General features: G+C 41.8%; 2 protein-coding genes and 1 long non-coding RNA gene across 5 annotated transcripts; 1 reads left to right on the top strand and 2 right to left on the bottom strand.

Annotated features, from left to right (window-relative positions):
* Positions 1-7,388: 7,388 nt before the first annotated feature.
* On the bottom strand, positions 7,389-16,858 carry cyp17a2 (cytochrome P450, family 17, subfamily A, polypeptide 2). Of its 3 annotated transcripts, none has more exons than XM_026163213.2 (9): positions 16,523-16,858; positions 12,472-12,592; positions 10,770-10,908; positions 9,959-10,188; positions 9,394-9,480; positions 8,829-9,041; positions 8,441-8,610; positions 8,097-8,200; positions 7,389-7,996 (listed from the first exon to the last, which is right to left on the bottom strand). In XM_026163213.2, exons 1-9 carry the CDS (start codon positions 16,756-16,758, stop codon positions 7,731-7,733), a joined length of 1,566 nt encoding a protein of 521 aa, XP_026018998.2. In that variant the 5' UTR covers positions 16,759-16,858; the 3' UTR covers positions 7,389-7,730. The 3 variants fall into 3 exon arrangements, with proteins under 3 accessions (XP_026018998.2, XP_080150095.1, XP_026018999.2); XM_080293969.1 differs by lacking the exon at positions 16,523-16,858 and adding an exon at positions 15,885-15,956; XM_026163214.2 differs by lacking the exon at positions 12,472-12,592 and having other exon boundaries at positions 16,523-16,796.
* An 829-nt stretch (positions 16,859-17,687) lies between these two features.
* Positions 17,688-23,669, bottom strand: LOC145422515 (uncharacterized). Its single transcript, XR_013903828.1, has 2 exons — positions 23,487-23,669; positions 17,688-19,152 (listed from the first exon to the last, which is right to left on the bottom strand). It is a non-coding gene; the product is annotated as an uncharacterized LOC145422515 (long non-coding RNA).
* Positions 23,670-23,888: 219 nt separating this feature from the next.
* LOC113019473 (uncharacterized) lies at positions 23,889-26,297 on the top strand. Its single transcript, XM_026163215.2, has 2 exons — positions 23,889-24,164; positions 24,293-26,297. Exons 1-2 carry the CDS (start codon positions 24,038-24,040, stop codon positions 25,462-25,464), a joined length of 1,299 nt encoding a protein of 432 aa, XP_026019000.1. The 5' UTR covers positions 23,889-24,037; the 3' UTR covers positions 25,465-26,297.
* The last annotated feature ends 612 nt before the right edge of the window (positions 26,298-26,909 follow it).

Genomic DNA, 26,909 nt, shown 5'->3' with positions numbered 1-26,909 from the left:
GCATGCACAATTTTTAGATGGCTGACTTGAGAGTTTCTTAAAATGAGTTGGAATCATAAAGAGTCCTTGTGCCAACTTTTGACATATCCAGGTACAAGAGCGGTTTTCACTCAAATACCATGCAATGTTGGAGAAGTTTTAGGACTACCACACTGCAGAGCTGTTGTCAGCTAGGTGGGCCCCATCTCCCTAATTTTATCTCATTTAGATGGTGCTGCAAAAGCGGCCTCTAAAATTTCTACCCATCCATTATTACTTCATTTTGGACAGTTGCCTATTTATGAAGAAAATCTATATCTCTAACAAAGATTATGGAGCATTATCTGAAGCACCCAATCGTAAAGGATCTGCACATCCATTAAGTGGCGTTCACAGTTACAGGAAAGTCTTTGTAAAGTGGGAACTAAACCCTAAAATCTAATCTGTGGTATTGAACAATAGGTTTTTTTAGCTTTTGAAAGTTGTTCTCCTGAGCTTTGGCATCCAGGGCAAAAGAAAAACTGACACAAAACTTGAAACTAGCAAAAATATAGTTTTCTTTATTCAAAACATTAGGGTTACAGTTAGAGTTAACCTTAACTCTGATTGTAGGATCGTCTTGAGGTTGACGTTTTCAGTTCCAACGTGATTTTAACTCATGTACATTGGAGGCTTTCACAACAGATGGAGTAATTTGTTAGCCAGCAACAAAAATTGTAAACACAAAGTAATTGATGACATTATTAGTTTCCATTAAACAAATAACCATCTCAGTCATGGTTTGGTTGTGACAGCAGATGGACATGCCATTAAATATCTACAAAACATATGCTGCATGCAGTCATCAAACACTTGATGATAATTGCTAATAATTTTGGTTTCTACTTCAAGTTCATTTTTCTAACCATGTTTGCACAGCAAGTTGCATGAAGGCAAACAGTCAGGGATTGGATTTGTGTAATTTTACTTGCAAAACCACAAAATCATTAGCTTTTAGGCTTTTGCTAGCCTAAGTTTTGGTGCATTTGTAGACCAATGACTCATGGGCAGAAGTAGTCTTGATACAGACTTTTGTTGGCTACACCAGAAACCTTAAAAAGTGGTTGTTTCCCCCAAATTCAGCAGACTAGCAGATTAATGCTGTTTTAGTGATGCAGAGGATTTAAATGCTCAGAGAGAAACTCAGCCGATCCGATGACTGTCACAATTCGTCATTAATACTGAATTAAGACTGCACAGATTGTCGCTGTAGATTGCATCACACCCCTCACAGAAATTATGTTGTCCACGGTTAATAAAAAAAAATAAGGAACTTTAAATAGTTGGACATGTAGCCAGAGATGCCTCGCTCGTCTTGGGGGATGACGTAGGTTTGGCAATGTGCTGGGGACAAATTGGCTGGTTTGGAATTGAAGAGAGGCTGATGTAGGCGGATGATTCACGCTGACTGACAGCAGGAAAGCTGATTCATTCATTAAGGGGACGTTTTTGATGAAAAAGTCTGTCAGAAGGGTAGAATTAGGTGGGTCGCTTTTTTTATTTTTCATTTACTTTTTTCTGTTGATGTTTTTTTTTTCCTGCGATCCTGATTGTGTGTAGAAGATTTTCGGGGTGGACAGGATCGGCAGGCTTCCTGTGCGTCAGCCATTCAACAGAGAAAAGCTCTTACATAAATAAACGCAAACAATGGGTACGTTTAGAGAGAAACAAAGCGCCAAACACAGCAGAGACGAAACACGTCATGGTTCCCGTCTTGCCTTCTTTGCCTCTTTCACTGAGTTTGAGGTCAGATGATACAATACATCTAAACAGTAGCATCTTGCTTTACGCTTCATGCACCTCTTATTCATAGACAACTCTCCTTTGTCCTGGTAAAATGGGATCAAGTAAATGTATTCCAATCAACATTTTGCCAGTAAGTCAAGATATTTTAAGGCCTTAGAAATGATGCCCCACAATCTGGCTAGAACTGTGATTTATTTTTTTGGCAGCGGTTGGTACCAATTAATGTTTCGTACACTCTTCACATAATAAACATGTCAATATTGATATTTTGTGACAAAAAGACTTGAAGGTAGAGTATATTTTGTCAGTGACACAGAATAATGTTTGTATAGTAATGGCTAATGTGTTTAAAGTCACCTTAGAGTGTGAAATTAGTGAAAAGCAATATTTTTCAGCAAGAGTCTGTGTGTAAATAGCCAGAGAGAGAGCTGCAGAATAACCACCTCTGAAAGGCTTCATAGTAAGAATGCATCATCATTGATTGTAAAATCTGTAAGGTTTGGATTTCTACTGTGGTTCAAGCAAATTCTGCCTACCTTTGTCTGTGTTTTCTTTTCTTTTTCACCTGACAGCAGTAGAATAATTGTGCAGTTTTAAGGACACAAGTAATTTCCAACGCGCTTGATGGAAGTGCGCCATCACACATTTGTGAGACTCTGTGTGTCGGTGTATAACATCAAGTCGAATGCATACAATTCAAAAATGTATACTGTCACTTTGTTATCTTGTGTTGTAGCATTGTAGCGCATGGATTCTTAAAACTGAACTGGTTGGAGCACAAAGGGTGAGATGCCTTCATATCTGCTCCCACAAAGTGCACTTGTTTTTGCAGCCTGTTAATGTTAGCTGCGTTTGAAAGTTTTCACAGACGTGTGTTAAATTTGCAGTGTGTTGGAAAGTGTGTTGACTCCAATAAGAGAAATAGTGCACAGTGGTGTTATTGGATCGTACTGGCAGGTGAATGCTTAAACCAGAACTCTTAAAGGTTGGAATGTTTAACTGTTGCCTAAAAAAAGCAAAGACATGAGAATGGTCAGGTCCCCATGGTGCAGGGTTCACCTGGTGATATCCTTAAATCCTGTGTCCATGCTGCATTACAACATGTATTTCACGTACTTCATGTACAACTTTCTTGGCAGAGGTGTCCATACGGATACCTCTCACAATATACGACGCTGTCATGGACAGAAGCAGTGTCCCACCATACAAAGGACATGACGAAGCAGACTGTTTTGGTAGCCAACGTACAAAAGACTGGATTAATACTTGGATCAGTGTGCATATATCTGGTTTTGAACCTGGACTTATGTGAGTCTGAACGGATTCATCTTATGGATTGAGATCAAAGAGTTTGCCGTGGCTGACGGACCTCCAGAAAGTTCAAGGATGACAACAAGCCGTTGATGTTGTGGTAAATGTTGTTACTGGTGGTGTTTGTTTTTTTTGTTTTGTTTATTAATTTTGGTTTGTTTTGAAGTTTTTTGTATACCTGAACTAATAAGGTTATATATATCTCCATGGTTAATGAGTGCTATTTCTACTTGACAACTGTTACTACTTAGCATTAGCTAGAGCTGTTCTCGCTCTGTGTGTGTGTATGTGTGTGTGTGTGTTTGTGTGGACTTTTGACCAGAATGACTGGGGAAATGTTGCCTGAAATCTGTCTGCAAGCCCGGGTTCCCAAAGCTGTGGAGCTCTTTAATCTGCCTTACAATTCCTTAGTCACACAAGCCAAGAGACCACTTGGCGAACCTTGGCAAGGTCCAGTCAGTATGTAAAAATATGCATTCCCAACCAGATGTGGAGTATTTGTTGGAGGTAACTCATTGAAATTGATCACAAACAGCAACAGAAATCTCCTTGTGATGTCTTTGATTGTTAGCAGATTGCAGCAGTTTCCTGTAGTTTATACTGAAGATGCAGACTTGTCTGCAAACAGTTGCAAACTACTCACTGGTGGTTCTGAAGGTCTGAAGAGTGCAACATGGGGCTGAAATAGAAACCATTGATACCATCTTGTTTGAAAGGGCATAACTTTTACTTTGGAGGGAAACAATCTTATTAAACTTTATGTTGCACTTTTCATTTTCGAAGCCACTCAGTGATAAGTGTTTGCAGATAATTCTGCATCACGCAACCACTGCAATCTCCTAGCAACCAAAGCAAAGGCAAGAAGGTTTTAGACTCAACATCATCTCTATCTTGTGACTTATTTTACCAAGCAGCATCAAGCAGCCACCTGGCAACCGTTTGGGGAATACACATTTTTCCCTGGTAACTAGTGGTTACCAGAAGTCACTTGCCATTGTTAAGCCACTTGCAACCAGTTGGGAAATGCTAAATATTTCCTTGCAACCAGGAGTTGCCAGTCAGTGTCAAAGAGTCTCTAGAGCTGTGTGATTGTGACTTTAGAGCTGTGACATGTAGACCATCAAGAGTTTTTACTGAAGCTCTTGGAAGCCAACATGGTAACTGTCTCCTTTGGCGTTTTGGGGATAAAATCTTCGACCCATTGTACCCAGTCTCCTTGAATGTGAGGCTAATTTTAGAACTGAATAACTTTTGGAAACCCCAGTCTCTGTCTTTTTGTTAGAGTTAAACCGGGACTTATCATTTTCATCAGATGTTAACAAGTGTTCTCTTGCACTGAAGAGTTTTACATTTACTAGCACGTTGACAGGTTTTGCATCGACAGGTCACATGTTTGTAGTGTCACAATATGTTATTTTAAACTTTTTGCTCAAACAGAGTCAAAAAGTATCCATGTAAAAGCATTTAAGTTCCTGTTTTTCTCTGACTCCATACATTTGAGGTAGTGTAACCATTAAAGGGAACTGATCACCTACCCAGCCCATTGGCTAACCACTGAAATGGTTTTTTTCTTAGACCATTTTATAAAAGTATACCATAGTTGCTGTAATCTTACTCTGTGTTTCCTTATCTTAAAGGCCATACCATCTTGTTATTTTAGCTCATCTGGCCAAAGGATCGTTGAACTTTGACCATGTTGAGGCATCTGCCTTCTCTTAATAGTTCACAAGAATCTCTACTCTTCCTGAAGTATTTGCGAAGTTTTAGTGGAACTTGCACAAAATGATCAACTAATGTGTCTTCACCTAAACTGTACTTAAGGTCAAGATCAGTTTGTTATTTTCAAGTTAATAAGCAGTGAATTGTGATGGATTGTAAGCCAGATGACCTATTGCGTCATTGACATTCTGGCTGAAGTCAGAAGAGACCAGGTTTATTTAACTTCTGGAGAAAGACGCATGCTTGTTTGATGATTACGTGAAGATTGTGGGCGAATGTTACAAGCTAAATTCTGTATTCTCATCATAACTTCTCATCAGAGTTGCTAATGGTGGGGGCTATAAATGGAAGTCCATCCTGAGATCCAGGAGCAGGAGCTATTTGGAGGCAATGAATCATGTTTTAATTTTTGGGGTGACCTGTTCTCTTTATGTAAAACTGCCTACATTGATGCTAACAAAAGACTAAATTTGGAACTAAAGTCTGATGACCAAATGTTTGGTCATGGTCATGGTACAGTCAGTATTTGGTCATGCAGAGTCTGTACCCTGTTATTATTATCTTACCCTGTGAAACAAACACAGATCTTAACATGACTAGAGTCCGTTTAGATTTTTGAATAACCAAATTTCTCTCTTTTTGGCTCTTTGATCAATTTTCACTTTTTGGACGATGCAACTGTAAGCAGCTTCACCTGTGGTGTGTAGCAAAATTATTTAATTTTCTGAAAGTGTTGTTGTTCCTTCTATTGTAGGGATCCATCCCTCTGTCTAAAGGATGCTATGCTCTTCTAGTAATCTCTTCTGTCCTTCCTGTATGCATGAGGTTTGTCGGCGATGTCGAAAGAAGCACCGAAGAGATTAGTTGTTAAAACCCATTAATATTACAATGGCAACGGAGCTAATTAGTAGTAATACTAAATTAATAGCTAGCGTGTATGTATGAGTGTATGTGTGTGTGATCCAACTAAACCAGCCTGTTCTAAAAGTGTGTGAAAATATACTGAATAAACTGTCAAATCTAAAAAAAAAAAACTGTCTTTCTGCTCTTTCTAGTAGAACAACATTTCATCCATTGTTCAAATAATTATAAAAAGTTAATGGTGAACTGGACTTTACGCAGAAGCAGAGCATAAAGTGTTTTACGAGCCAGCTGTTCCATGCAGGTGATATGGCCAATGATCAGACAAAACAAAACTGAATGAAAAAGCTCTGCTCCCCCCCTTTAGCATTATTTTGTAGTTTGTAGGACAGAAAATGAAGAAGTGCTACAACCACACTGAAGATTAGTCATCATTTATTCATTTGAAATAATAATAATGACAGACTGTATTTTGTAACAATTACAGTTGATAATTGAACAAGTAATAAAATTATCACATAGTCGTTAATACTAAAGTTAAAAAAAAGTAGTGAAAATTTGAAGGTATTAGCAGCTTGAAGCTGTAGGGAAGGTTCCACCATTACACTAACATTTCTAAGGATTTACAGTGTTCTTGTACATTTTTTGTCTGTTATTTAAAGAAGAAATCAGTACCTGGTTTCATAGTGTGGTGGTAAACTTTGATTCCAGCCGGGGACATAAGTTTGCTTGTCGTGTCAGGAAGGGAATTCAGCATAAAACTACCAAGTCAAACAATTTCTTGTCAATCTTCTCAGGGCATTTTCATACCTGTAGTTTACAAACTCATTATATTAGATGATATTTCAGGATGAACTGTAGTCTGTGTCTGTAGTGCTCTGCTGCACACCAGATTGCAGACCATGGCTGGCTACGGGCCGTCTAACTCAAAACTGCAGCATAGACCTAGTACTTGAGTCGGATGGTTCTATAAAAAACTGCTTTGGAGTTTGTTTGAAACCCGACCAAAACCACTAAAGGGTCTCTGTCCACTCATATTGGCCCACGTCTAAGTGTGATGCCCATATTCACAACTGAACACACCTTGAGTGGTTAAAATGAAGTCAACTGGACTATGTGAAGTTGTTTTGCCTTGCATCCAGGAGGATTCTTCTAAAATAACTGACAGCCCAGAGTATTTAACCCCTCTTGGTCATTCTTTTTTTGAAGCATTCCTGTGGGTCATTAAAACACTGTTATCATGTGAGCCAAAATGTGGGAAAAAATCCACAGGACATTCCTGTTACCAAGCGCAAAGTGTGACACCTCTCAACCAGAGTTTGACTTGAACTGACCAAACTGCACAGGTAGGAAAACCCCCTAAAAACGGCAATAGTGGCAGGTGATAGTTGCTAGTTTTATACTAATACTTTATATGGTATACTTCATAATAATTTTATACTAATTAGTAACACGTTTATTGGTCAGATCTACCCAGTGTTTATTTAACAAAATAACTGTGTTTTTTGTTTTATCCAAATATGATGGAAGTATGTTACGACAAAGAGCTTCCTAAAGAACAACAACAATATAGAATATTTTGACTAGAATAATGGTTTAATGGGTTAGTTTAATGGTTATGGAAGTGCTTAGCTTACTCTCTTAGCTATATGTGCATTATGGTTATGGTATGGCTCCATCACAGTTCATAAGCTTTAATAAAATCTCCCCTTTGCCTGAAAAAAATCCCAAGGTTAAGATTCACATCTTTATGTAAAATTTCATATTGGATAAAGGACTTGCAAACATGAATCCTCAAAAAACAATGCAACAAAAACATTTAAAAACATTTTTTTCTCTGTTTTTGTTTTGTTTTGTTTTTTGTGAGAAAACTAATGACAGCAGAGACACCACAAACTGGTATTCCTCTCTCTGTTGCTATTAAGAGGTGTATCTTTCACCTGAATTTGGTTTTCTTCCTTTTTTTTTTTTTGCTTGGATTTTGGGCAGTAGGAGGCACGTGATGAAATGACATGGAATGAGCAATTTACGTTTCTGTTTCTCATCACCCAGCCTGACTGTCTGCCTCCACTCTGTCATTTTCCTCCATCCTCCCATCCAGCCCTGGGAATAACAACAACTTTAAAAGGCAATGGCTGCAACACCACACCCAACCGTCCCTGCAAGTTGGGCAGAGGAGCACCATGTGGCACCCTGAAGCTCATTCGCTGGAGCAGAGAGGACAAGAAAAGGAAAAGCTCCAGGATAGCCAGTGATTTGCCAACGCAGACTCGAGGTCCCGCCCCAAATGGAAGGAAAGAGGAGGGTGTGACCTGCTGGCCACGGTGGTCAAGAAAACGTTCTGAAATGATGGGACAACACAGGAGAAGGTGGTGTGATCAGGTGCTCTTTTTTAAAAAAAGCTGGAGTTACATTGTTGGTTTTTATGTGCATCTGTTAACCTGGTTTGAACAAATCAGGTTTGTCCCAGTGATGGGGGTCGTGGTGAATCGACCACATGTTGACCAAAACACGTGTCCCCTTGCTGACAATGTGGCCTCCAATCCTACCAGAGATCCCCAGTTATTTAAGGTTTTAAGGTTTTCTTATTATACAAAACAATCAGATTACCTTATAATGCATTTCTGTTGTAATCTTTTTTTAGCTAACAGTGCTTCAGTTCAGCAGAAGACAATGGATGGAGAAAATAAGCTAATGTTTCCTTGTTCACATTTTCATCATAACAAGAAACTTAATGTACTAAACAAATCAGCAATGGCTGCAATACAGATTTAAACTGGTCTACCTGCTGTTGGTCATAGCGGTGTGTGGGATCAGCACGGGACTCACTGGCCGGATCCTCATGCCCTCGTTAATGACACTGTTCAGGTACGGCAGCTGACCACGGTCTGATATGGTCACAGTCCGCTCACTGCCAACATGCTCATCCAGCTCCTTCTGCACGCGCTCCTGGACCTAGAGTGGGTGAAGCATATTGGCAGACCAAATTGACCATTCATAATTAAAGACTACAGAAAAGGCATCGAGCATGATGGAGGGCACAAGATGAAGTGTCTTATATGCCGCCAGTTTTCTGCCCAAACGTCTTCATGTTTTTCTTGTTGGGCTGATAAACAGAAAGTCCTCATAATGCCTTTTCTTTTACATTTCTTTGACCGACATTATGTTTCTACCTCAGGGTGATGCAACAGGTAGGCCAGAATCCACAGTAGTGTGGTGGATGTTGTCTCCACTCCAGCTCCAAAAGTCTCGGCCGCTGTCATCAGGACATGGTCGTCAGTTAACTCGTCGTCTTTTGGCTCCGAAGATTTTTGACCCTGCCCACCAGTCTGGCCCTTTAACAAGGCATCCAGGAGGTCACGTGGTTCTCCGTCACTTCTTGATAACTGAAAACAGATCAGGTAAAACAAAACAAAAAAATCAGGCAAGATCAAAGACAATTTTCTAGAATTGTTTGAAGATATGTAAATATATTTTGAAACACAGGCAACAACACGTGCTTCATACATTATAAATTGAAACCTTTATCTCATCTTTAAGGGTTTAATATACCCACAATGCCACACTGTTATGCTGTGTGTTCCTTATTTCCCCAAGACAAAATCCTGACGTTGCCTACTGGAGAGACCCATCTTCAAGTTTTGAGCCTTGAGTGACTCCTGATGCTACGTGATGTGTTTCTATGATAAAAATCCATTCTGTTTGCTTATATTAAAGTAGTGTAAGTTTGTTTATTACCTTGTGTTCCTGCAGTTTGCGGGTCAGTAGTTGGTCTCTGATAGTGATACACTTCTTCAATTTACTGAGAGACTTGTTGGGGAATACCTGCGGGATAGAGTTAGACTCTTACAGTTTATTCAGACAAGGAAAGAAGCAATGTTTTGCTTGTGTTACTATAAATGCCATCACTGGATGGTTTTGGATCTTTTTTTAACTGCCAAATATTTGGGCCTTGTATCATATTTTTACAACTTATCAGTAAGTCCTCATGTTTTATTTTTGTTTGTTTCTATGTAAAGGTTAAGTTGAATCATACAGCTCCAGCTGTCACCAAATGGTGACAATAAGTCCTTGAGAAAGTTTTAGCTGATCATTTTAGCAACACAGTGAGAAGAAATGTGTTCTCTAAAGTTAAATATTTACATGTATTTGTTAATTTGTCAGTTGACATCTTTAAATAAAGTTTGAGTGAGTTTGAGTTTGACTTTTTCAAAAAGGGCAATTTTCTTCTTCTTTTTTTTCAAACAGATATAGGATATAAGATTGTATACAGAGCACCTCAGTACCAAGTATAGAATTATACCTTCAGCCAGGGGTAGATGTCAACCAGTCCTCCCCTGGCAATTGTTTCCACAATCCCATTGTTGTATTGAATCACCTCCTGCAGCTCAGCATCGCCGTGTCGATAGGTGGCACTGAACACTAGTGTGCAAATAATATTCGTGACGGCTCTGGTTACTGCAGAGGATGGATCAAACCCCTGCTTTTCGCTGGACAACAGCTCAACACACAGACTGTCCACCTCAGACAGAACTGAAGAAAGAAATGATAAAAAATGTAAAGAAAAAGAAAAAAGATCAGAAAATGGCACAATCAGAATTTCAACAAAACACTTTTGAAATTAAAGGTTTTTCTGAAGGTACCATAAATCAGGGTTACAGAGAGTCGCTGCACTGTCTTGTGGTAGGAAGTGGTTGTACATAAAAGTACTGCCTGACCCTTTGCCAGCATCAGTAGGTATCGCTTCAGTACAATACAGAGACATTTAAAAAAAACTAAAAGTCTGTTTCTTCATATTCTGAATGAACTATTTATAGTCTATGGAGTTACATGCTGTTTATATCCATCAAACAATCAACATAAACTGGCACATTTGAAAAAGCATTTCCTTTTTGCCTTATATTAAACATTTCTTCTGAATTCCCATGCCAACCTGAAGGCTATTTAGGTTTACGTTAGCTTGATGCTGATTTTGATGAATATTTTTTACTTTGCCTGTCAAACAGCAGTGTACTTCAGCTAAACCTGTTAAAATATTAGAAGTGTGGGGTTTTGTTTTTTTTTACGAAACAGATGGGTGAATTAAAATCAAGTGGCAGGATGGAGCCAAGTACCGATGTCTTGCAATCGAGTTGTTCCTTCTCCGAACAGAGTGAAGGAGTTGTGGACGAGGCGACGGTGATGCTTCCAGAGAGGGGTGTAGTCTGAAAATGCGATGTCTTTGCCTCCTCTGGTCAGCAGGTTGGTGGTGACCTGCAGGGAAAAACAAGGATGAATGTAAGAACAGTTTCAAAACAGTACTCCAAAATAAAATGGAAGAAAAATATTCAGACAAGGACACTGCTGAGAGCAGCACAGAGACAGGAAATGACATTGACCTGACACCAAGGACGAAAACCAACAGTATTATTTCTGTGAAGGGTTTTCTAAAAATGCAGTGGGTTTTTCTTCTGTTGTGTTTTTCACATCAGAGTAGCTGTGAAATGGTTTACAGGCATGAAATATACATAGGAAAATCCACATTACGTAACAGTTACATTACTGAGGTTCTCACTAAGCTAGGGGCATCTTAATGAAAGACTTCACATGTGTTTAATTAAGGGTGGGAAGTACAGTAAAGGTGAAGGGTTTATAATTATGGATAAGCGTTAACCTCAAATAAACTTTGTAAAAAAAAAAATAATAATTTTTGTAAAATGAAATATGAGTTATATAGTTTTTTGATTTAGGTAAAATGTTCCATAAACTGGATGTTCTGCCTTGAGTTTATTGCCCCCTACTGGGCCTTGTAAATTGTTGTTAATGTGACATGCACTTTGACCCAGAACAGGAAGATGACCATGTTAGTTAGGGTAAGCAGGTTCACATGTGCTGAAGGGTTCCTGTAGTTATCCACTGCAATCCTCTTTCTTGTTTATGCCTTCGAAAGCAGCGTCTGTAAGTACTTGTTGACTTAACAGTATAGAGCCATATTTTAGTAACATTTGCTAAATTTGCTAAGCTAACCACATGTCATGTATACATAGGATGACCTATTACATGAATATGTCTTTGTCTTTTGTTGCTAGCCTTGACTTGCTATAGAGTAGATAATGGCATTTGTAATATATCATTGTGTTAATCACCTTACTATTGTATTATTTCTTCTTATGTTTTAGTTTCCCTCAGATTCAATGGTGTATGGTGGTGCAATGTAAAATAAAGCACCTGGAGCTTGGACGCTATATGCTGACTCACGTATTCTTTCAAATGGAGTTTGGCTGGCTGCATGAATTGTGTACCTGCACACACAAGGAGAGCAGTACACTAAAGCTATAGTGAAGAATTGAAGAATTCTGGTCATTATCAATATATATACAGGTTACAAAAAGGGAGTTTTTCCTTCCTTCGCCAAGCGCTTGGTGGATAACGATATGATTGTTGGGGGCTCTTTAGAGTCATTACCCTATAATGTAAAGCTCTTTTAGGGAGCAGTTGTTGAAATGAAATTTTATCAAACTGAATAAAATTATTTCTCAATTATCACAGATCACATAAGACATGAGTGTCATTAAGTACCAAAGGGTCTAACCAACAGCCTAAAACCCAAAGTATTCCAGAAAAAATCCAGAAAATCAAACACTAAAGAGCCTAAAATCATTTCCCACTTTAGAAACTAACCAGTCCAGTTAAAATTAAATTTAGATCATGAACCTCCATATACCCTCTTTATGCCCTTCAAGCTGCAAAAACATAATTAAATTGAAGAATCTGGGCAATTGTTGGAACAGAATATCATGTGGGTATTTTCTCTGTCTTTACATCTGCATGTCTCACCATGCTCGGCCGTCCAGCAAAGTCCTTGCCTTTCTGCATCAGAACCTCTCTGGCATGTTGATGGCTGTTTATGACCACAGTGTAGTGAGGACCGAGGTAGAGCCCAAACAGAGGCCCATACCTGAAATGGAACAGTGCCGACACTGATGCATAAAAACGTGACCACAGTGAATTGAGATACACTAACTAGTCATAGTAATCAGTAAATTGTCCTTATACACACTAACTCATCCTCCCCCACTCATAAATATTTACTATATTTATTTAACATTTAATATTTACATCACTAACATTTACTTGTCCTCCTCAACATTATCTAGATCTCCAATAATGAATGCATACTTACAAACATTAACCTGTCCTCCTATCCTTTAACTAGTCCTCCCAAACATTAACCAGTACTTCCATAATGGATTTATGGATTTATGGATTCATATATATATATATATATATATATATATATATATATATATATATATATATATATATATATATATATATATATATATGTAGATATATATATATACATATATATATATATATATATATATATATATATATATATATATATAGATAGATAGATAGATAGATAGATAGATAGATAGATAGATAGATATATGAACTAGTCCCCATCAACACCACATGTATACTTGTTTACAAAAATTAACTAGTCCTTCCAAACATTAAACTTCTACAGTGAACATGGGCTGATGAACGTTACTCCTGAAATTTAACTAGTCCTCCACACAAACATTTACCTACTAAACATAGCTGGACTGGCCATCGGGCATACTGGGCATTTTTCGTTTTTATGGGCCGATGGTTTTTTTTTTTCCCGTAATGGTATAAACACTGAAAGGTGTTTCTCGTTTGGCTCTCGGTGAAGGCAGTCTCACTTTTTCTCCTCTCCTCCTTCCCCTTATCTTCCCTGCTTAGCCTCTTGTGTCCTTGTCTTGTCTCGTGTGCATTACTTTCCCTTGAACCGTTTCTCACTGTCTGTTTCTAAAACCTAAAAGAGAATTATGGATTTGATCAACTGGTCTCTGAATGCTATTGACACCCTTTTCTCAATGAGAAGTCTGGGCTCGGGAGAGCCCGAGTGCCCTGGAGGGACTTTCCCTGCCGGATACACGATGGACGGGTAGCAGAACTGGAGGATCATGTGCCTGGCGGGACTGTCGATCGAGGACGCTGAAGATATCTACCTATGCGGAACCATGATAACAGGGTTCTTGCTGATCGGAGTTTGCTTGGCCCTGGCTTATCGGAGAATTAAGACAGCGGAACCGACTGTTCAACCCCCCCCCCCCCAGCCTCTCACAACGAACGCAGCATGGTTAACATCTTGGAGACGCTTACAGCTGCCGTGAAGACTCAAAATAACACCATTGAGCGTATATTGGGATACATCAAAGAGAGGCCTGCTCAAAATGAGACCCTTGAGTGAAAGTTGGATCACATCACAGAACGGCTCACTCCATGTTGTGGGGTCTCAGAATCACAAGAATGACAACACCACGGAACAGAAGTTTGATACCATCATGGGAAGGCTCGCGGTTCTCCAACGGGAAATTGAGAGACCAGTGTCGGAGTGTTAAAGAACAGCTTTGAAATTCTCCTGAGCTGCTTGCATAAAAGAAAAATCAACAATATTCAACATGCGGACACCACGGTGCCAGCTGCACGGGCCCAAGGCTGGAGCCGAACAAAAACTCCCTGATAACGACTGTGTGATGACTATTCTTCCCATCCCATGCAAGGCCACCTGGGTTGGCTGGTAGACTGTTTACTTAGCCTGATAGGGTGAAGGACACTGTCTCAGCTGAACTATGGACACACTGACACATACACTTACACTGATAAGCACTCACATATCCCCCCCTCCTTCCAATGCCTTCGATGCTTGTTGCCTCCTGGGAACACGAGGCGGGTCTGGGCAACCTGCATGTGGCGAATAAAATTTGAACTTGAACTTGAACTTGAGGTGGTGGATTGGCCAGATGAAGGGAGATGTGTAAAAATGACTGTTTGGTGGTGGCTATTGCGGAGCTTCCACAGATTCAGTAACATTAGCAAGTGGTGGAGGCCAGCAGGTGCAACACGCTGGCAGGTGGATGACGGAAAGGCAGGAGGAGCAGAGACCTGAGGTGGTGAACTGAACTTCAGGTAAGAAGTTATGACCTGCAGTCTATCTGGGTCAGATATAAAGTTTAAGTGTAGTTTATTTTCGTTATGCTGACTTTTTACAGTCAGTTACAATAACTCGAGTAGCTAGCATGACGGAGTTTCTATACAGCTGGGCGGGTGCTATGATTTTATTGATGTTGAACTTGTTTTATCTTATTTTATTTATAAGGTTAGTTATTAGAGTTTCCAACTGTCCCGTAAAAAACAGAGTCGCCTTGTATTGAGAGAAAATATTGTGCGTTTGGTATTGAGGTGAAAAGGAACAGTTTGTCACGGACACAAAGTTGGAGTTATTCTGTGTCTTTGCTGCACAGCTGCCTCTTCCTCTCTCATTCTCTCCCCTCCCTCTCCTGTTTCTACATCAATAATGAAACTGATCAATAATCAGCTGATCGGCTTTTCTCTCTTGTTTGTTTATCGCCCACTTTGCGCCAGAAAGAGGAAACCAGCGGATGTCGCGCTAAACAACAGCAGCATGTTTAAGCTTGATCAGCTGTTGTTAGAATTTATTTAATATTAATTTCTAGTATCAGCTGATGTTTGCTGGAGCCACAGCTGTAAAGCTGTTGGTCATGATGTCGGTTTGGTTATCTGGTGAGAGGGAAACATGAAGATGAAACCAGGAGATGTCCTTACTGAATCATCAGAGCTGTGATGAAGAAACAGGTTTACCTTTTAGGTGACATGAATGAGTTGAAGGGAAGTTATGAACTGTTTCTGAGAGACAAATAACACCAGGATCCTTTTTTAGGTAGCTGACAGCTGGTAACTTTGCAGGGGTGGATCTAGCAAAGTGTTGCCAGGTGGGCATGTAGGGCATTAACAGGGAGAGGGGGGCACAAAGAAATACTTTTCTTTGTTATGTCATCAAAAAACTTTGAATAAATAATTATCTGAATCTTACAACAAACCTTTTCATCTGATGTAAAATATAGAAATCCATTATTGTACATAGTAATTTTTTGAGTAGCTAAGTACTGTACATGATGCCAGTATTTTCCCACATTTTCTAGATACTGCACCAGTACTGTGTGTAAAATGCCATCAAAAAGTCACTTAAGCTTTATTCTTTCTCACCTGTCTTTCTGTCTCCTTTCACTTTTTAAAGGTTGCCATGTTAGAAAAAATATTTTGCCCTGCCATGCTGTTTATTGATGTGGCAAATGAATGGTTTATGGAAATATATCTAAATCTGTCATCAGTAATCAGTAATGATCATGTCTCACCTCTAGTCTTCTCCGTCTTAATTTCAGGTTTTCACCATGTGTTGTAGATAGTTCAGGAGGTTAACTCGACCAAGCAGTCTACTTTCAGGTACTGTTTAGAATACCAGAATAGGGAGGATGGTGTAGGTTTAAGTTTATTAGATTGATACATATATACCAACAAGACAGTGTACATCACTGTGACAACGGCGTTTGTTTTCATTCAGAGGATTTGTGGTTTTTCCTATAATACCTGGTGGGCCGGTCACCAGTCAAAATGTCTGGGCCGATTTTTTGTCCCAGTCCAGCCCTGCTACTAAAGTTAATATTAAGTATTCCTCTCAAACATCAACTACTCATTCCATGATAAGTAGTAGTAGTAGTCCCCCAAAGATATACATATTTGTATAGTTTGTCTTCCTAAACATGCACTAGGTTTTCCACTTATTTTGTCCCCCAACTGAAGGAATATTTACCGACTAACATTAACTAGTCTTCTCAAACATGACTACACGTTAAAAGGTCCTGCCAAAGTGTCCCTAAAAATGAACCAGTCCTTCCATATCTGTGACTGATTGCTGTCTTGTAAACATGACTGATTCCTCCTGACAAAACTCGTGACCAAACTCACGACCAGAAAATTAACATGCCGATCTCACCTGTGGGACATCTGCGTGAAGAGGAGATGAGGTGGGAGGCCTCCTCCAAGCCAGGGGAGACTGCCCAGGAAGGGGAGCCGTGGCAGGCAGGGGATGGAGCCCCGAGCCGAGGGTTCGGTTACAGGAACGAGCCGGCATGTGGTCAAGAACAGGACGACCACTACGACAGTAAAAAGGGTGATAAGGACAGAGGGAGAGAGCGAAGGAGACAGGAATGAGAGGAGACAGGTGAGCATGTCTGCGGTGAGGTGGAGGAGAGTGCAGGGAGACGCTGGAGAGCCCCGGCTTTAACCTCTTACACGCACAAAAAAACCTTGGAGAGGTCGCTGTGTGTGTATGCGGGAGTTGTTTTTGTTACTTACGTATGACCGTGAATGTGTGTGTGCGCTCGCTGGCGGGTGTTTATGTTGGTTCGACAACCTTGATGTTATCAAGCTGCATATCTGGTTCCCATAGCAACCTTAAAGGAGAATACGACCTCGTCAGTGGGTTTCATCCAAGTCAGTTTGTTCTGTTTCACCACAGGATGAAACTTCAAGGTGATATTCGAATTTATCTCCTGGATAGCTGTAAATCAATGAACCACATGCCAGATGCACACCAGTGGATTTGTGAGCGTTTCAAAGCACTTATTAATGTGTTAACGAGCTGTTACTGTTATTAGTCTATCATTCGTTGTCTGTTTGTTCAGCAGCAGCACAGATACCCGAATGTCCACAGGAGGCTCAGCAAACATTTACAACTGCTGCTCTAAAGCTGAAGGGTTTCAAAATAAAACGCCTTTAACCATGGACTGTTTGAGACTCACTCTAAACTACCATTTTACATCATATTTATTATATATTTATATTTATTATAATGACACAAAATGAGATGGTGTGTGTGTTTGTGTATACTTATGTGAGTTTGTATTATGCTGTCTGTTGTTGCTTAATTATATTTGTTATGTTGTGTTTGACAAATTAACTTGTTTTAAAAACTAGTTTTGAGCTTTGTTTTTGGCTTCATTGTGGTCTCTTTTTAATTTGACTCTTGTTTGAGTAACTCTGTGGTACAGTGATACGGGAAAAGTCTGTTTCTGTTCTTATATAAAGACCCGTGTAGCACTTATTACTGGACCTCAGGTTAACTCCATGAACATTTCAGAGAGTCAAAAAGGCACATATTCAATTTCAATTCAGTTTTATTTATATAGCACCAAATCACAACAACAGTCACTTCAAGGTGTTTTGTATTGTACAGTAAAGATTGTGTAATAATACAGAGAAAACACCAACAATCAAACAATGCTTTATTTAGAATACCACCTTTTGCAGTCATTTCCTGTTTCATATGTTAGGCTATCCCCTCTCTATCGCTTCTCCAATTTTGGTGATTAAACAGAGTTGGGTCCACTTTAGCTCAGTTGGCTGATCATGCACTCATATGACACATGGTTAAGGGCTGCTGGCTGGGGTTTGAATCATTTTTATTTATTTATTTTTTTACTCAATTTCCATCTGGGATTAATGCAGTTTCTCTGATTTGGATTCTGATTGCCCAAAACCCAAACAAAAGACATAATAAGAGGCTCTAATGTAAGTATTCTGTTAATGTTGGTGGCCTCAGTTACACAATGGACTCAGAGCCAGCGGTACACGGGCAGGAATGCTTTTCTTACTTGGAAATTCCGACACCACTTCATAAGATGAATGGGATGGGCGAAACTTCAGTATCTGCCATTATTAGCTGGCGTTAGCTGAGGTTAGACTGACTCGTAATTTAACTGTGATTAATATTTGCAATGGAAATTACACATGACATAAAAAAATTACAGATGATGTAGTAGGTTTCTTTTAAAAAAAAAGATAATTTAAAAATATCATTGGTTTCATAATATCTAATAAGCTTCATACAGTTAACCACAATCACTACATGACAGAAACACAAGCTTCATCTCTTAATAAAAGCAGTGCAAATTTGTACCTGAATAAAAACAAACATGGGATGTTAGAACACTTTAAGCACTCAAAACTTACAATAGACAGCTGGTTTGGAAGAGAACTGAACAAATATTTAAAGTATAAGCTGATCATTTTTGGAGCAGCCTTCAGGATCTCCATGTATTAACATGCTGTTTTTAGACTTGATGGATAGCATTAACAACCTGCTAGCTGCAAATAATCATGTGCAGTTCCACATGATTATTAACAGACAAAAAGAAAACATATTACTGATACAGAAATGGTTTTCTATACGAGATGACTGCAAAAAGTGCAGCCTTTCGTCCACCCTACTGTTACTCATTTTATGTTAAGATTTAAATTGGTATTGGTATGGGGAGTAACCTTCAGTAACAGTAATAAATCACACAGCAATAGTACATTCATGATATTCAAAAATACGTTAGCCTACTCTCAGTGAGCAACTTATAGGAATACATTACAAAATACATTTTGGGGCATGTATTCTGTAATCTGTAGTGGAATACATTTTAAAAGTAACCTTCCCAACACTGTTTATGAGCAAGCACTGGGTGACAGTAGGAAGGAAAAACACCCTTTTAACAGCAAGAAACTTCCTGTACCACCCAGGTGGCCATCTGTCATGACCGGCTGGGGCTGGAGGGAGGAAGACAACACAAGGACATTCTGTGAAAGAGAGACAGAGATTAATAACAGGTATGATTCAATGCAGAGAAGTCTATTAACACATAGTGAGTGAGAAAGGTGACTGGAAAGGAAAAACTCAATGCATCATGGGAATCCCCCGGCAGCCTATGTCTATTGCAGCATAACTAAGGGAGGATTCAGGGTCACCTGGTCCAGCCCTAACTATATGCTTTAGCAAAAAGGAAAGTTTTAAGCCTAATCTTAAAAGTAGAGATAGTGTCTGTCTCCCGAATCCAAACTGGAAGCTGGTTCCACAGAAGAGGGGCCTGAAAACTGAAGGCTCTGCCTCCCATTCTACTTTTAAATACTCTAGGAACAACAAGTAGGTCTGCAGTGCGAGAGCGAAGTTCTCTAATAGGGTGATATGGTACTACAAGGTCATTAAGATAAGATGGGGCCTGATTATTTAAGACCTTGTATGTGAGGAGCAGGATTTTGAATTCAATTCCGGATTTAACAGGAAGCCAATGAAGGGAAGCCAAAACAGGAGAAATATGCTCTCTCTTTCTAGTCCCTGTCAGGACTCTTGCTGTAGCATTTTGGATTAACTGAAGGCTTTTCAGTGAGTTTTTAGGACATCCTGATAATAATGAATTACAGTAGACACTCTGAGACAGGATATTTCTAATTTTAGAAATTTTGCACAAATAGAAGAAAGAAGTCCTACGTATTTGTTTAATATGTGCACTGATGGACATATCCTGGTCAAAACCGACTCCAAGATTTTTCACAGTGTATTGGAGGTGAAGGTAATGCCATCCAGAGTCAGCAAATGGTTTTTGGATCAGTGCTTGGACTCCTTTAGTTTTTCCTTATAGTCCTTCGCTACAGGAGTATGGAAAGTTTTAGGCTCTAAATGTAAATTCAGAACAAAATAAGGACTTTTTATTAAATAACCACCTTCTTACAGAGTAAGGTACAAAACACACTTGTGCCCCACATTTTGAAGTTGGTGGTGGACTCGTCATGCAGGGCTCGGTTGATTTTAGACGCCATGATGTTAAGATTTGTGCTCTTGAGAACCTGAAAGAGCACAAATCTCATTCCTCTCGCAGTTGAATTTGGTTCTTTGTGACTGTGGCTGGATGCTAGGGCTTGCTGTCCTGCTGCAGGATGAGTCTGGGGCCAATGAGATGCCTCTGCGATGTAGGAGAATCTGGAAAATCTAAAGCAGCCACATACTGTACGGAGTGTGAGTCAGTGGCTGCAGATGACAGAAACTGAAGGCCGCAGCGCTTCTGACGCCACATTAATGTCTCCATCGCAGTGTGTTATTTGTAACAGGTGGAGGGAACAGGAGGTGGCAGAGTGCCATGGCAACAGCCTCTCTTACTTCGCCCACACACACTCCCTCTTCCATCATCTTTCTTGATATAGCTTCCTTCTCTCTTCTCTCTGCATCGTCAGCTGACTGTTTTTTGCAGCCCTGTCGCCTGAACGCTCTCACGCCGATGTGATCGGGCTTATTTTAGTCACCCGGGATCCAAACACTCACAAACATAAGCAGCACCAGAACCCGAGCTGATTAAATATGAATATACAGAACAGAGGGTGCTAAAAATGCCCGAAGCCGCAGTTCCTCTGAAAGCCACCAGATGCTCCCGGGGAATGCTCTGAATGTGTGGAAGTAAAAGTTAAACTAAAAAATGAAGCTTGTCTGTTTGGTCTAACAGCATACTCAGAGACTTGAGCTAAACCCTCCCATCAGAAAGAGTTACACATTCAGGGTGTTGTTATACTAATATTACCTATTCATTCATTTATTTTTATTTATGATAGCATATAACATATTTCATTTATGTTTTTCTGTATACACTAAATTGAGCAGTGCTCCTAACTTTGTTGTATGCTTACACTTAGAGCGATGCTGAAGGTCAAAGAAAAAGTATCTGAAAAGTTTGGGCACTTTTCTGAAATATGTCAGAGATGTTTTCAGCAGAAATGAGAGCAGCTGTTTGTTGTTTGTTGCACAGTTTTCTGTTTTTAATCAGTTTTTTTAATTGAGGGCTGGGTTTGATCTTAGCTTAGTTGAACCACCTTTAGCAGCAATAAGCTAAAGTGATTATTTTCTCTATGACTTTGTCTTCTCTGCTTCAGGTCACTGAGGTTCGTGCACAGCTCTCTGAAGGTCTGGACTTTGACCTGACCGCTGCTGCACTGACTCTTTTAATATTCAGGGAACTGTTGTAGATTTGCTGCTGTGCATGTGATCATCATCCTGTTCCATGTCTCAGTTTCAGCCAAGCTTTAGTTGTCACACAGATGGCCTTACGTTAGACTCGAGCATACTTTGGTACACAGAGGAATTCATGACGGACCAAGTGACTGCAAGGTGCGCAAATCATCACTTCCCCACCACCTCGCTGACTGTTGGTCTGAGGTGTTCATGCTGATTTGCTCCACACAACATCATTTTGGTCCCATCTGTCTAAAGGACGTCGTTCCAGAAGTTTTGCGGTTTGCTCAGGAGCACCTTCTGTTCTTTTTAGAGTGAAGAGGCTTTCTGCTTCCAAACAACTAGTTTTTTTATTTGTACCGTCATGAACTTCACTGTTTAACATGCTGACTGAGGCCTGTAGAGTTGGATATTTTGCAGTTTCCCTGATCATCAGAGGGTCTGAACTCACAGTGAATTTCTTCGATGTGGGAACACAGCTGAATGCTCCAGACCTGCAAATGTGTAAAACTTCTGCTTTTATAGATGTGCTCGGACTTCCTGATGATCATTTAATCAAATGCATCTGATAATCACCCCCTGGGAGCTATTTTGTTTTGCCATGACTGTTAAGAGTCCTGTGAAAACTTTATATTCAACATGACCGTATGTCATTTGTTTCATAGTTTGAAACTAATAACTTTTTATTAAAATCTTTTTCCACCTTGTGTTTTTAACTTAATGTTATATTTCTTCTTTCAGGTTAAAATAATCATAATGCAGCACTATAGTGTGCTAATAATAATAATTAATATTAACTAATGCTATTAGTTAATTATATTATATGTGTTTCACTTTTTTAAGTGATATTAGTATAAGATGATAAGATGTAAAACTCATGTGTATATGTACTGTAGGTAGTCTCTGTAAAATGTGAGATGGGCTCCTTTATTAAAATTATTCGAATATTTACTTCTCTTTACCTCACCCTGACAGCACACTTAGCCCAAATTTGGTGTATCGAGGCTCCTTGTAATTCAGTCGCCATTGCTGATCACCCTAACACTAACCTATCAGAGGATGTAGTTTGGTCTTTGTAATCAGGGACAAGAGTCATAATGTTTTGACTGTCACACATCAAAAATTATTGATTGCGTTCTTCTAAAATCTCTCCCACATTGGCTTTCCTTCATTGGCTCCCTGTTAAATCCAGAATTTAAAATCCTGCTCCTCACATACAAGCTCTTTAATAATCAGACCCTGTCATATCTTCATGGAAATATATTGTCCCATTAGAGCACTTCAATCTTAGACTGCAGGCTTACTTGTTGTTCCTAGACTAATAAAAAGTAGAATGACAGGCCTTCAGCTTTCAGGCCACAGCTCCCAGACTGGGTTCAGCAGACAGACACTAGCTCTGCTTTTAAAATTAGGCTTCAAACTCTTATAGCAGAGGTCGCTGATGTCCACTCGGAGCCTCTGGTTCATCCTTTAATGACTAAATTTAATTTTGAACCGAGGCAGACACTCACATGTGGACATGTCACACCCACATAACTTCTGTGTGGAGCCGTAGAGGCCACTGGTCCTGCTGTGCTTTTATTTTATAAATGTGCACACACAGAAATGTGCACACCACCAACCAGCGCTCAAACACAATCTTAATCAGCAGGGTATATGGGTAAATGATTCTATTTGTCCTCCTGTCTGTGACAGCTGAATCGAGGATGGATGGATGGATGGATGGATGGATGGATGGATGGATGGATGGATGGATGGATGGATGGATGGATGGATGGATGGATGGATGGATGGATGGATGGATGCCTCCCTGAGCACTGATATCACCAGCCACCTTCAGTATTTTAATGCTTTACTGTAGTTGTCATTAAGCTGCAGTCTGTGTGGCTTTATGTAGAAAAATGTACAAACAACATCAAATAAAAAATAAAAATCTAAGTAAACTCTGCTCCTTTTACATAACGCATGCCCTGAATCTCCCTCATCTCCATGGAGACAACATCACCGCAGCTGAGCCAGAACGAGGCTGTGCAGGAATGTCACTAACATGTAATCATGCCACCCTCTCTCTTTATCGCTCTCCGTGTTTCCTCTGGGTGTCTCTCGACCCTTCTGCAGCACTGCGGACTGTGTTTACCTGCAGGTCTGAGCAGAGCAGCAGCCTCTTTGTCCTCAAAACAAACTTCACTGACACCGGTCACAGCCTCAGTCTCCCCGCGAGGCCAAATGCTCCTAACTTGGAACTCCAGCTTCAAAAACAGCCCGCTCCTCTCCTCCTCCATCTCCTCCTCTGCTTGTGTAACTCCTGTCTTGCCGCAGTGGAGGAAACCCCTCTCTCCTCTAGCTCTACGTCGCTCTGCCGCCTGTCCTTTTAAGGCATGGGGGATACCCGCCGTCACGGCCGGATGCTGCCCATATTTGGGCAGCTACGAAGCGTCGCGGCGGGGGGAATCCCTCGCGCCGGTGTCGACCAATAAGGCCCGGACGGGAGTTACCTAGGAGACGGAGAGTATAAAAGCGCAGGGAGCCCAGCATCCTCAGCATCTTCAGCATCCTCAGCCTCAGAGCGTGGACTAACCGACCCGCTCCGGATTAACCGCCGGATTATCGTTTTTAAAGGGAATCCCGGCAGCACGAGCCCAGCAGCTTTACGTTTTTACTGGATTTTTGTTTGTGATTCGTGTAAAAATGCTTCTGGAACGCGAGGACAGCTTCATGTCGGAGTTTGAGGACGCGTGCAGCGCCTGGGTGGACAGTGTGGGCTCGAGCCTCAGCGACCCCGCAGACTCGGACGTGGGATCACCTTTCTGCCAAGGTGAGTGTGATAGAGCAGCTGTGCCAGATGTTTGCACCTGTGACTGATGTGTGACGAGGAGGCTGCCCGCTGATTATGCAATGACAGTAACGCCCCCTCTCTCCCTCCCTCTCTCTCTCTCTCTCCAGTTTTCTCTCCGGGCACCGACGCCTCTGACTCAGATTTCTTCTCCGACTTCAGCGACTGCTCCTCGGACACGCTCTCGCCCTCCCTCGGCTACACCGGCAGCTTTTTCGCGGAGCCGGAGGCGGCACCGGCGGGACTGAGCAGCACCGCGGACGCGATCCTCAACATGATCACAGAGATCGTGGGAATCTGCACAGAGATGGAGCAGCAGCAGCAGCAGCCCGCCACCAACACCATCACCTCCACCACCTCTGCAGCCTCCAGCTTCGCCCCAGCACCTGTCCTGGACCTCCCTCCACCCCTGCCTGCCGCCCAGCAGCTGCCCTCCACCTCCGCTTCCCTGCCAGCTGTGGTCAAGAGCGAGTTTGTGGCTTCCAGTTGCAGCAGCGGGTGTGAGCCGCTCTCCACAGCCGGAAACGACGCGCTGTACCCTTCCAGCGCGGACTCGCTTCTGCCGCTGTCAGCTCTGGAGCAACAGGTAGATGTGGCGGATCTAATCGACTCGCTGCTGAGCGCTGACGCCGCACAGGGAGACCTGAAGCCCGCATGCGAGGTGAAGCAGGAGCCGCTGGGGCTGGAGGACTGGCTGAAGAGCCTGTCCGCCGCTCCCGTTACCGGGGGAGATTCCGGCAGCTACGTCATCAACAGACCGCCGATAAAGACGGAGCTCGTGCAGAGCGGGAGCGACCTCCACTGCGCCCCCTCCTCCCTCCCCTCAACCCTCGACTCCCAGCTGCTCTCCTCCCTCCTGCAGGGCGTGTTCCCGATAGTCAACATCGGCGGCGTGCACGCGGCAGCAGCCCCCAAGCTGTCGCGCGGAGGCAGGCGAGCCCCCGCGAAGGGGGGGCCGAAGGCGAAGCCGTTCCCGTGCTCCGTGCAGGGCTGCGAGCGCCGCTTCTCGCGCTCCGACGAGCTCAACAGGCACGTGCGCATCCACACGGGACAGAAGCCGTTCCAGTGCACCATCTGCGCGCGCAGCTTCAGCCGCAGCGACCACCTGACCACGCACACTCGCACGCACACCGGAGAGAAGCCCTTCTCCTGCGACGTGTGCGGAAAGAGGTTCGCGCGCAGCGACGAGAGAAAAAGGCACGGGCGCGTGCATGTCAAGCAGCAGCTGCGCGCACAGATGATGGCCGCCTACTCCCTGGCCCTGAACGCGCCTGGCGTCTAAAAGCAAAGAACAACAGCAGACGAGCTCACTCAGAGCTTCAGGATTTGAACCGTCGACCGGAAAGCGTCCGAGACACCTTTCCACATAACGTCACATCGTGGACGATTTTGGCTGGACCCGAAAGAGGAGGAGGACGTGCCAGGCGTTTACAGGTGTTCGGGGGACTACCAAGTGCACGTTTTGGTTCCTCTCAGGGCGCATGCGCAAGCGCGGTCCTGCAGCTGGACTGTGAGCAGGGCCGCACAGGAGAGGGCTGTACCGCAGGTGCCACTGACGTGTTTCCTGTCTGCGCCCGCCTGCCTGCTTACTGGACTGTTAAAGGAGCAGTCCGCTGCCCGCTGGGAGGTTTCTCCTGTAAAATACCAACCTGTGACTTTTCTGCATGAGGACGTGAAGAAATGTAGACGTCAGAATGTCGTGCTTTGTTTTGACTGCTATTTTTATGTGAACATCTTTATATTCGAGGAGTTCTATGTTTGTAAGATAGCTCTATTTTTCTAGATGGCTCGTCTACCTCTTCGTGTTTACAATCAGATTGTATATATTTCTAAAGATGAATGTGCTGCGATGTCACTCTTTCTTTTCTATGAGACTGATTATGAAACCAACGCTCGCGTCTTTGGACGCTGACTGAACTTTATATTACTGCGGGTGCAGGTCTGAGCTGCACCGGTGCATCGTGTTGTTTGTACTGTGACGGTGGAAAAAAAAACTGAACACATACCAGCTCAGTGAGAGCTGAGCTCCAAGTAGCACACATGGCTGTGCAGGTTTACTGTTCCCTCGTTCTGCATGGAGGCTGCTGTCGCTGTCAATAAACAAACAAACAAAGAGTGAGCGTGTCCGACTAATTCTTCTGCTGCTTCATAACACAGGTCTAATTTATATGGGTCTGTACGGGGGGGTTCAGGCTCTCTTCACTCAGAGGTGATATGAGGGGGCACTCTGTGTTTTTCTTTGATTTCCACCCACTCACCAGGGCAGACACCCCTGATCTCAACCTCAACTTCTTTAATTATATTTAATCATTACTCATTTAAAAAGGAGGTTGAGTTTCAGCCTGGTCCTCCGTTGTTCTGCTTTATCAGCATTTTTAAGTGTTATTAGCACAGACCTTCCCAAAGTGTGGGGCCCGCCCCCTAGGGGGGGCGCAGAGCCATGGCGGGGGGGGGGGGGGGGGGGGGCGCGGTATGAAAAAGAAAAAAAACAAAACTCTTGGACACTGCTAGCACGGGGCTCCCACAGAAATGCAAAGCAGGAGGTGAAGCATTGCTGAATATGTTTCCAAACAAACTATCTTCCAAGCCACAGACTAGAAAATCTGCTGAAGCATATCTTCTCTTTGGTTTCACCTGCACAAGTGCCGAGGTAGGTCTCCCCTGCGGGATTGGTTTTCCCTTCGTTGGGAGCAGCGCTGGGCTTTTCATATCACAGACAAACAGGAT

Source organism: Astatotilapia calliptera, chromosome 3, assembly GCF_964374335.1.
Source record: "Astatotilapia calliptera chromosome 3, fAstCal68.1, whole genome shotgun sequence".
NCBI classification, from domain to species: domain Eukaryota; kingdom Metazoa; phylum Chordata; class Actinopteri; order Cichliformes; family Cichlidae; genus Astatotilapia; species Astatotilapia calliptera.
This window is presented reverse-complemented; position numbering and strand designations above follow the sequence as displayed.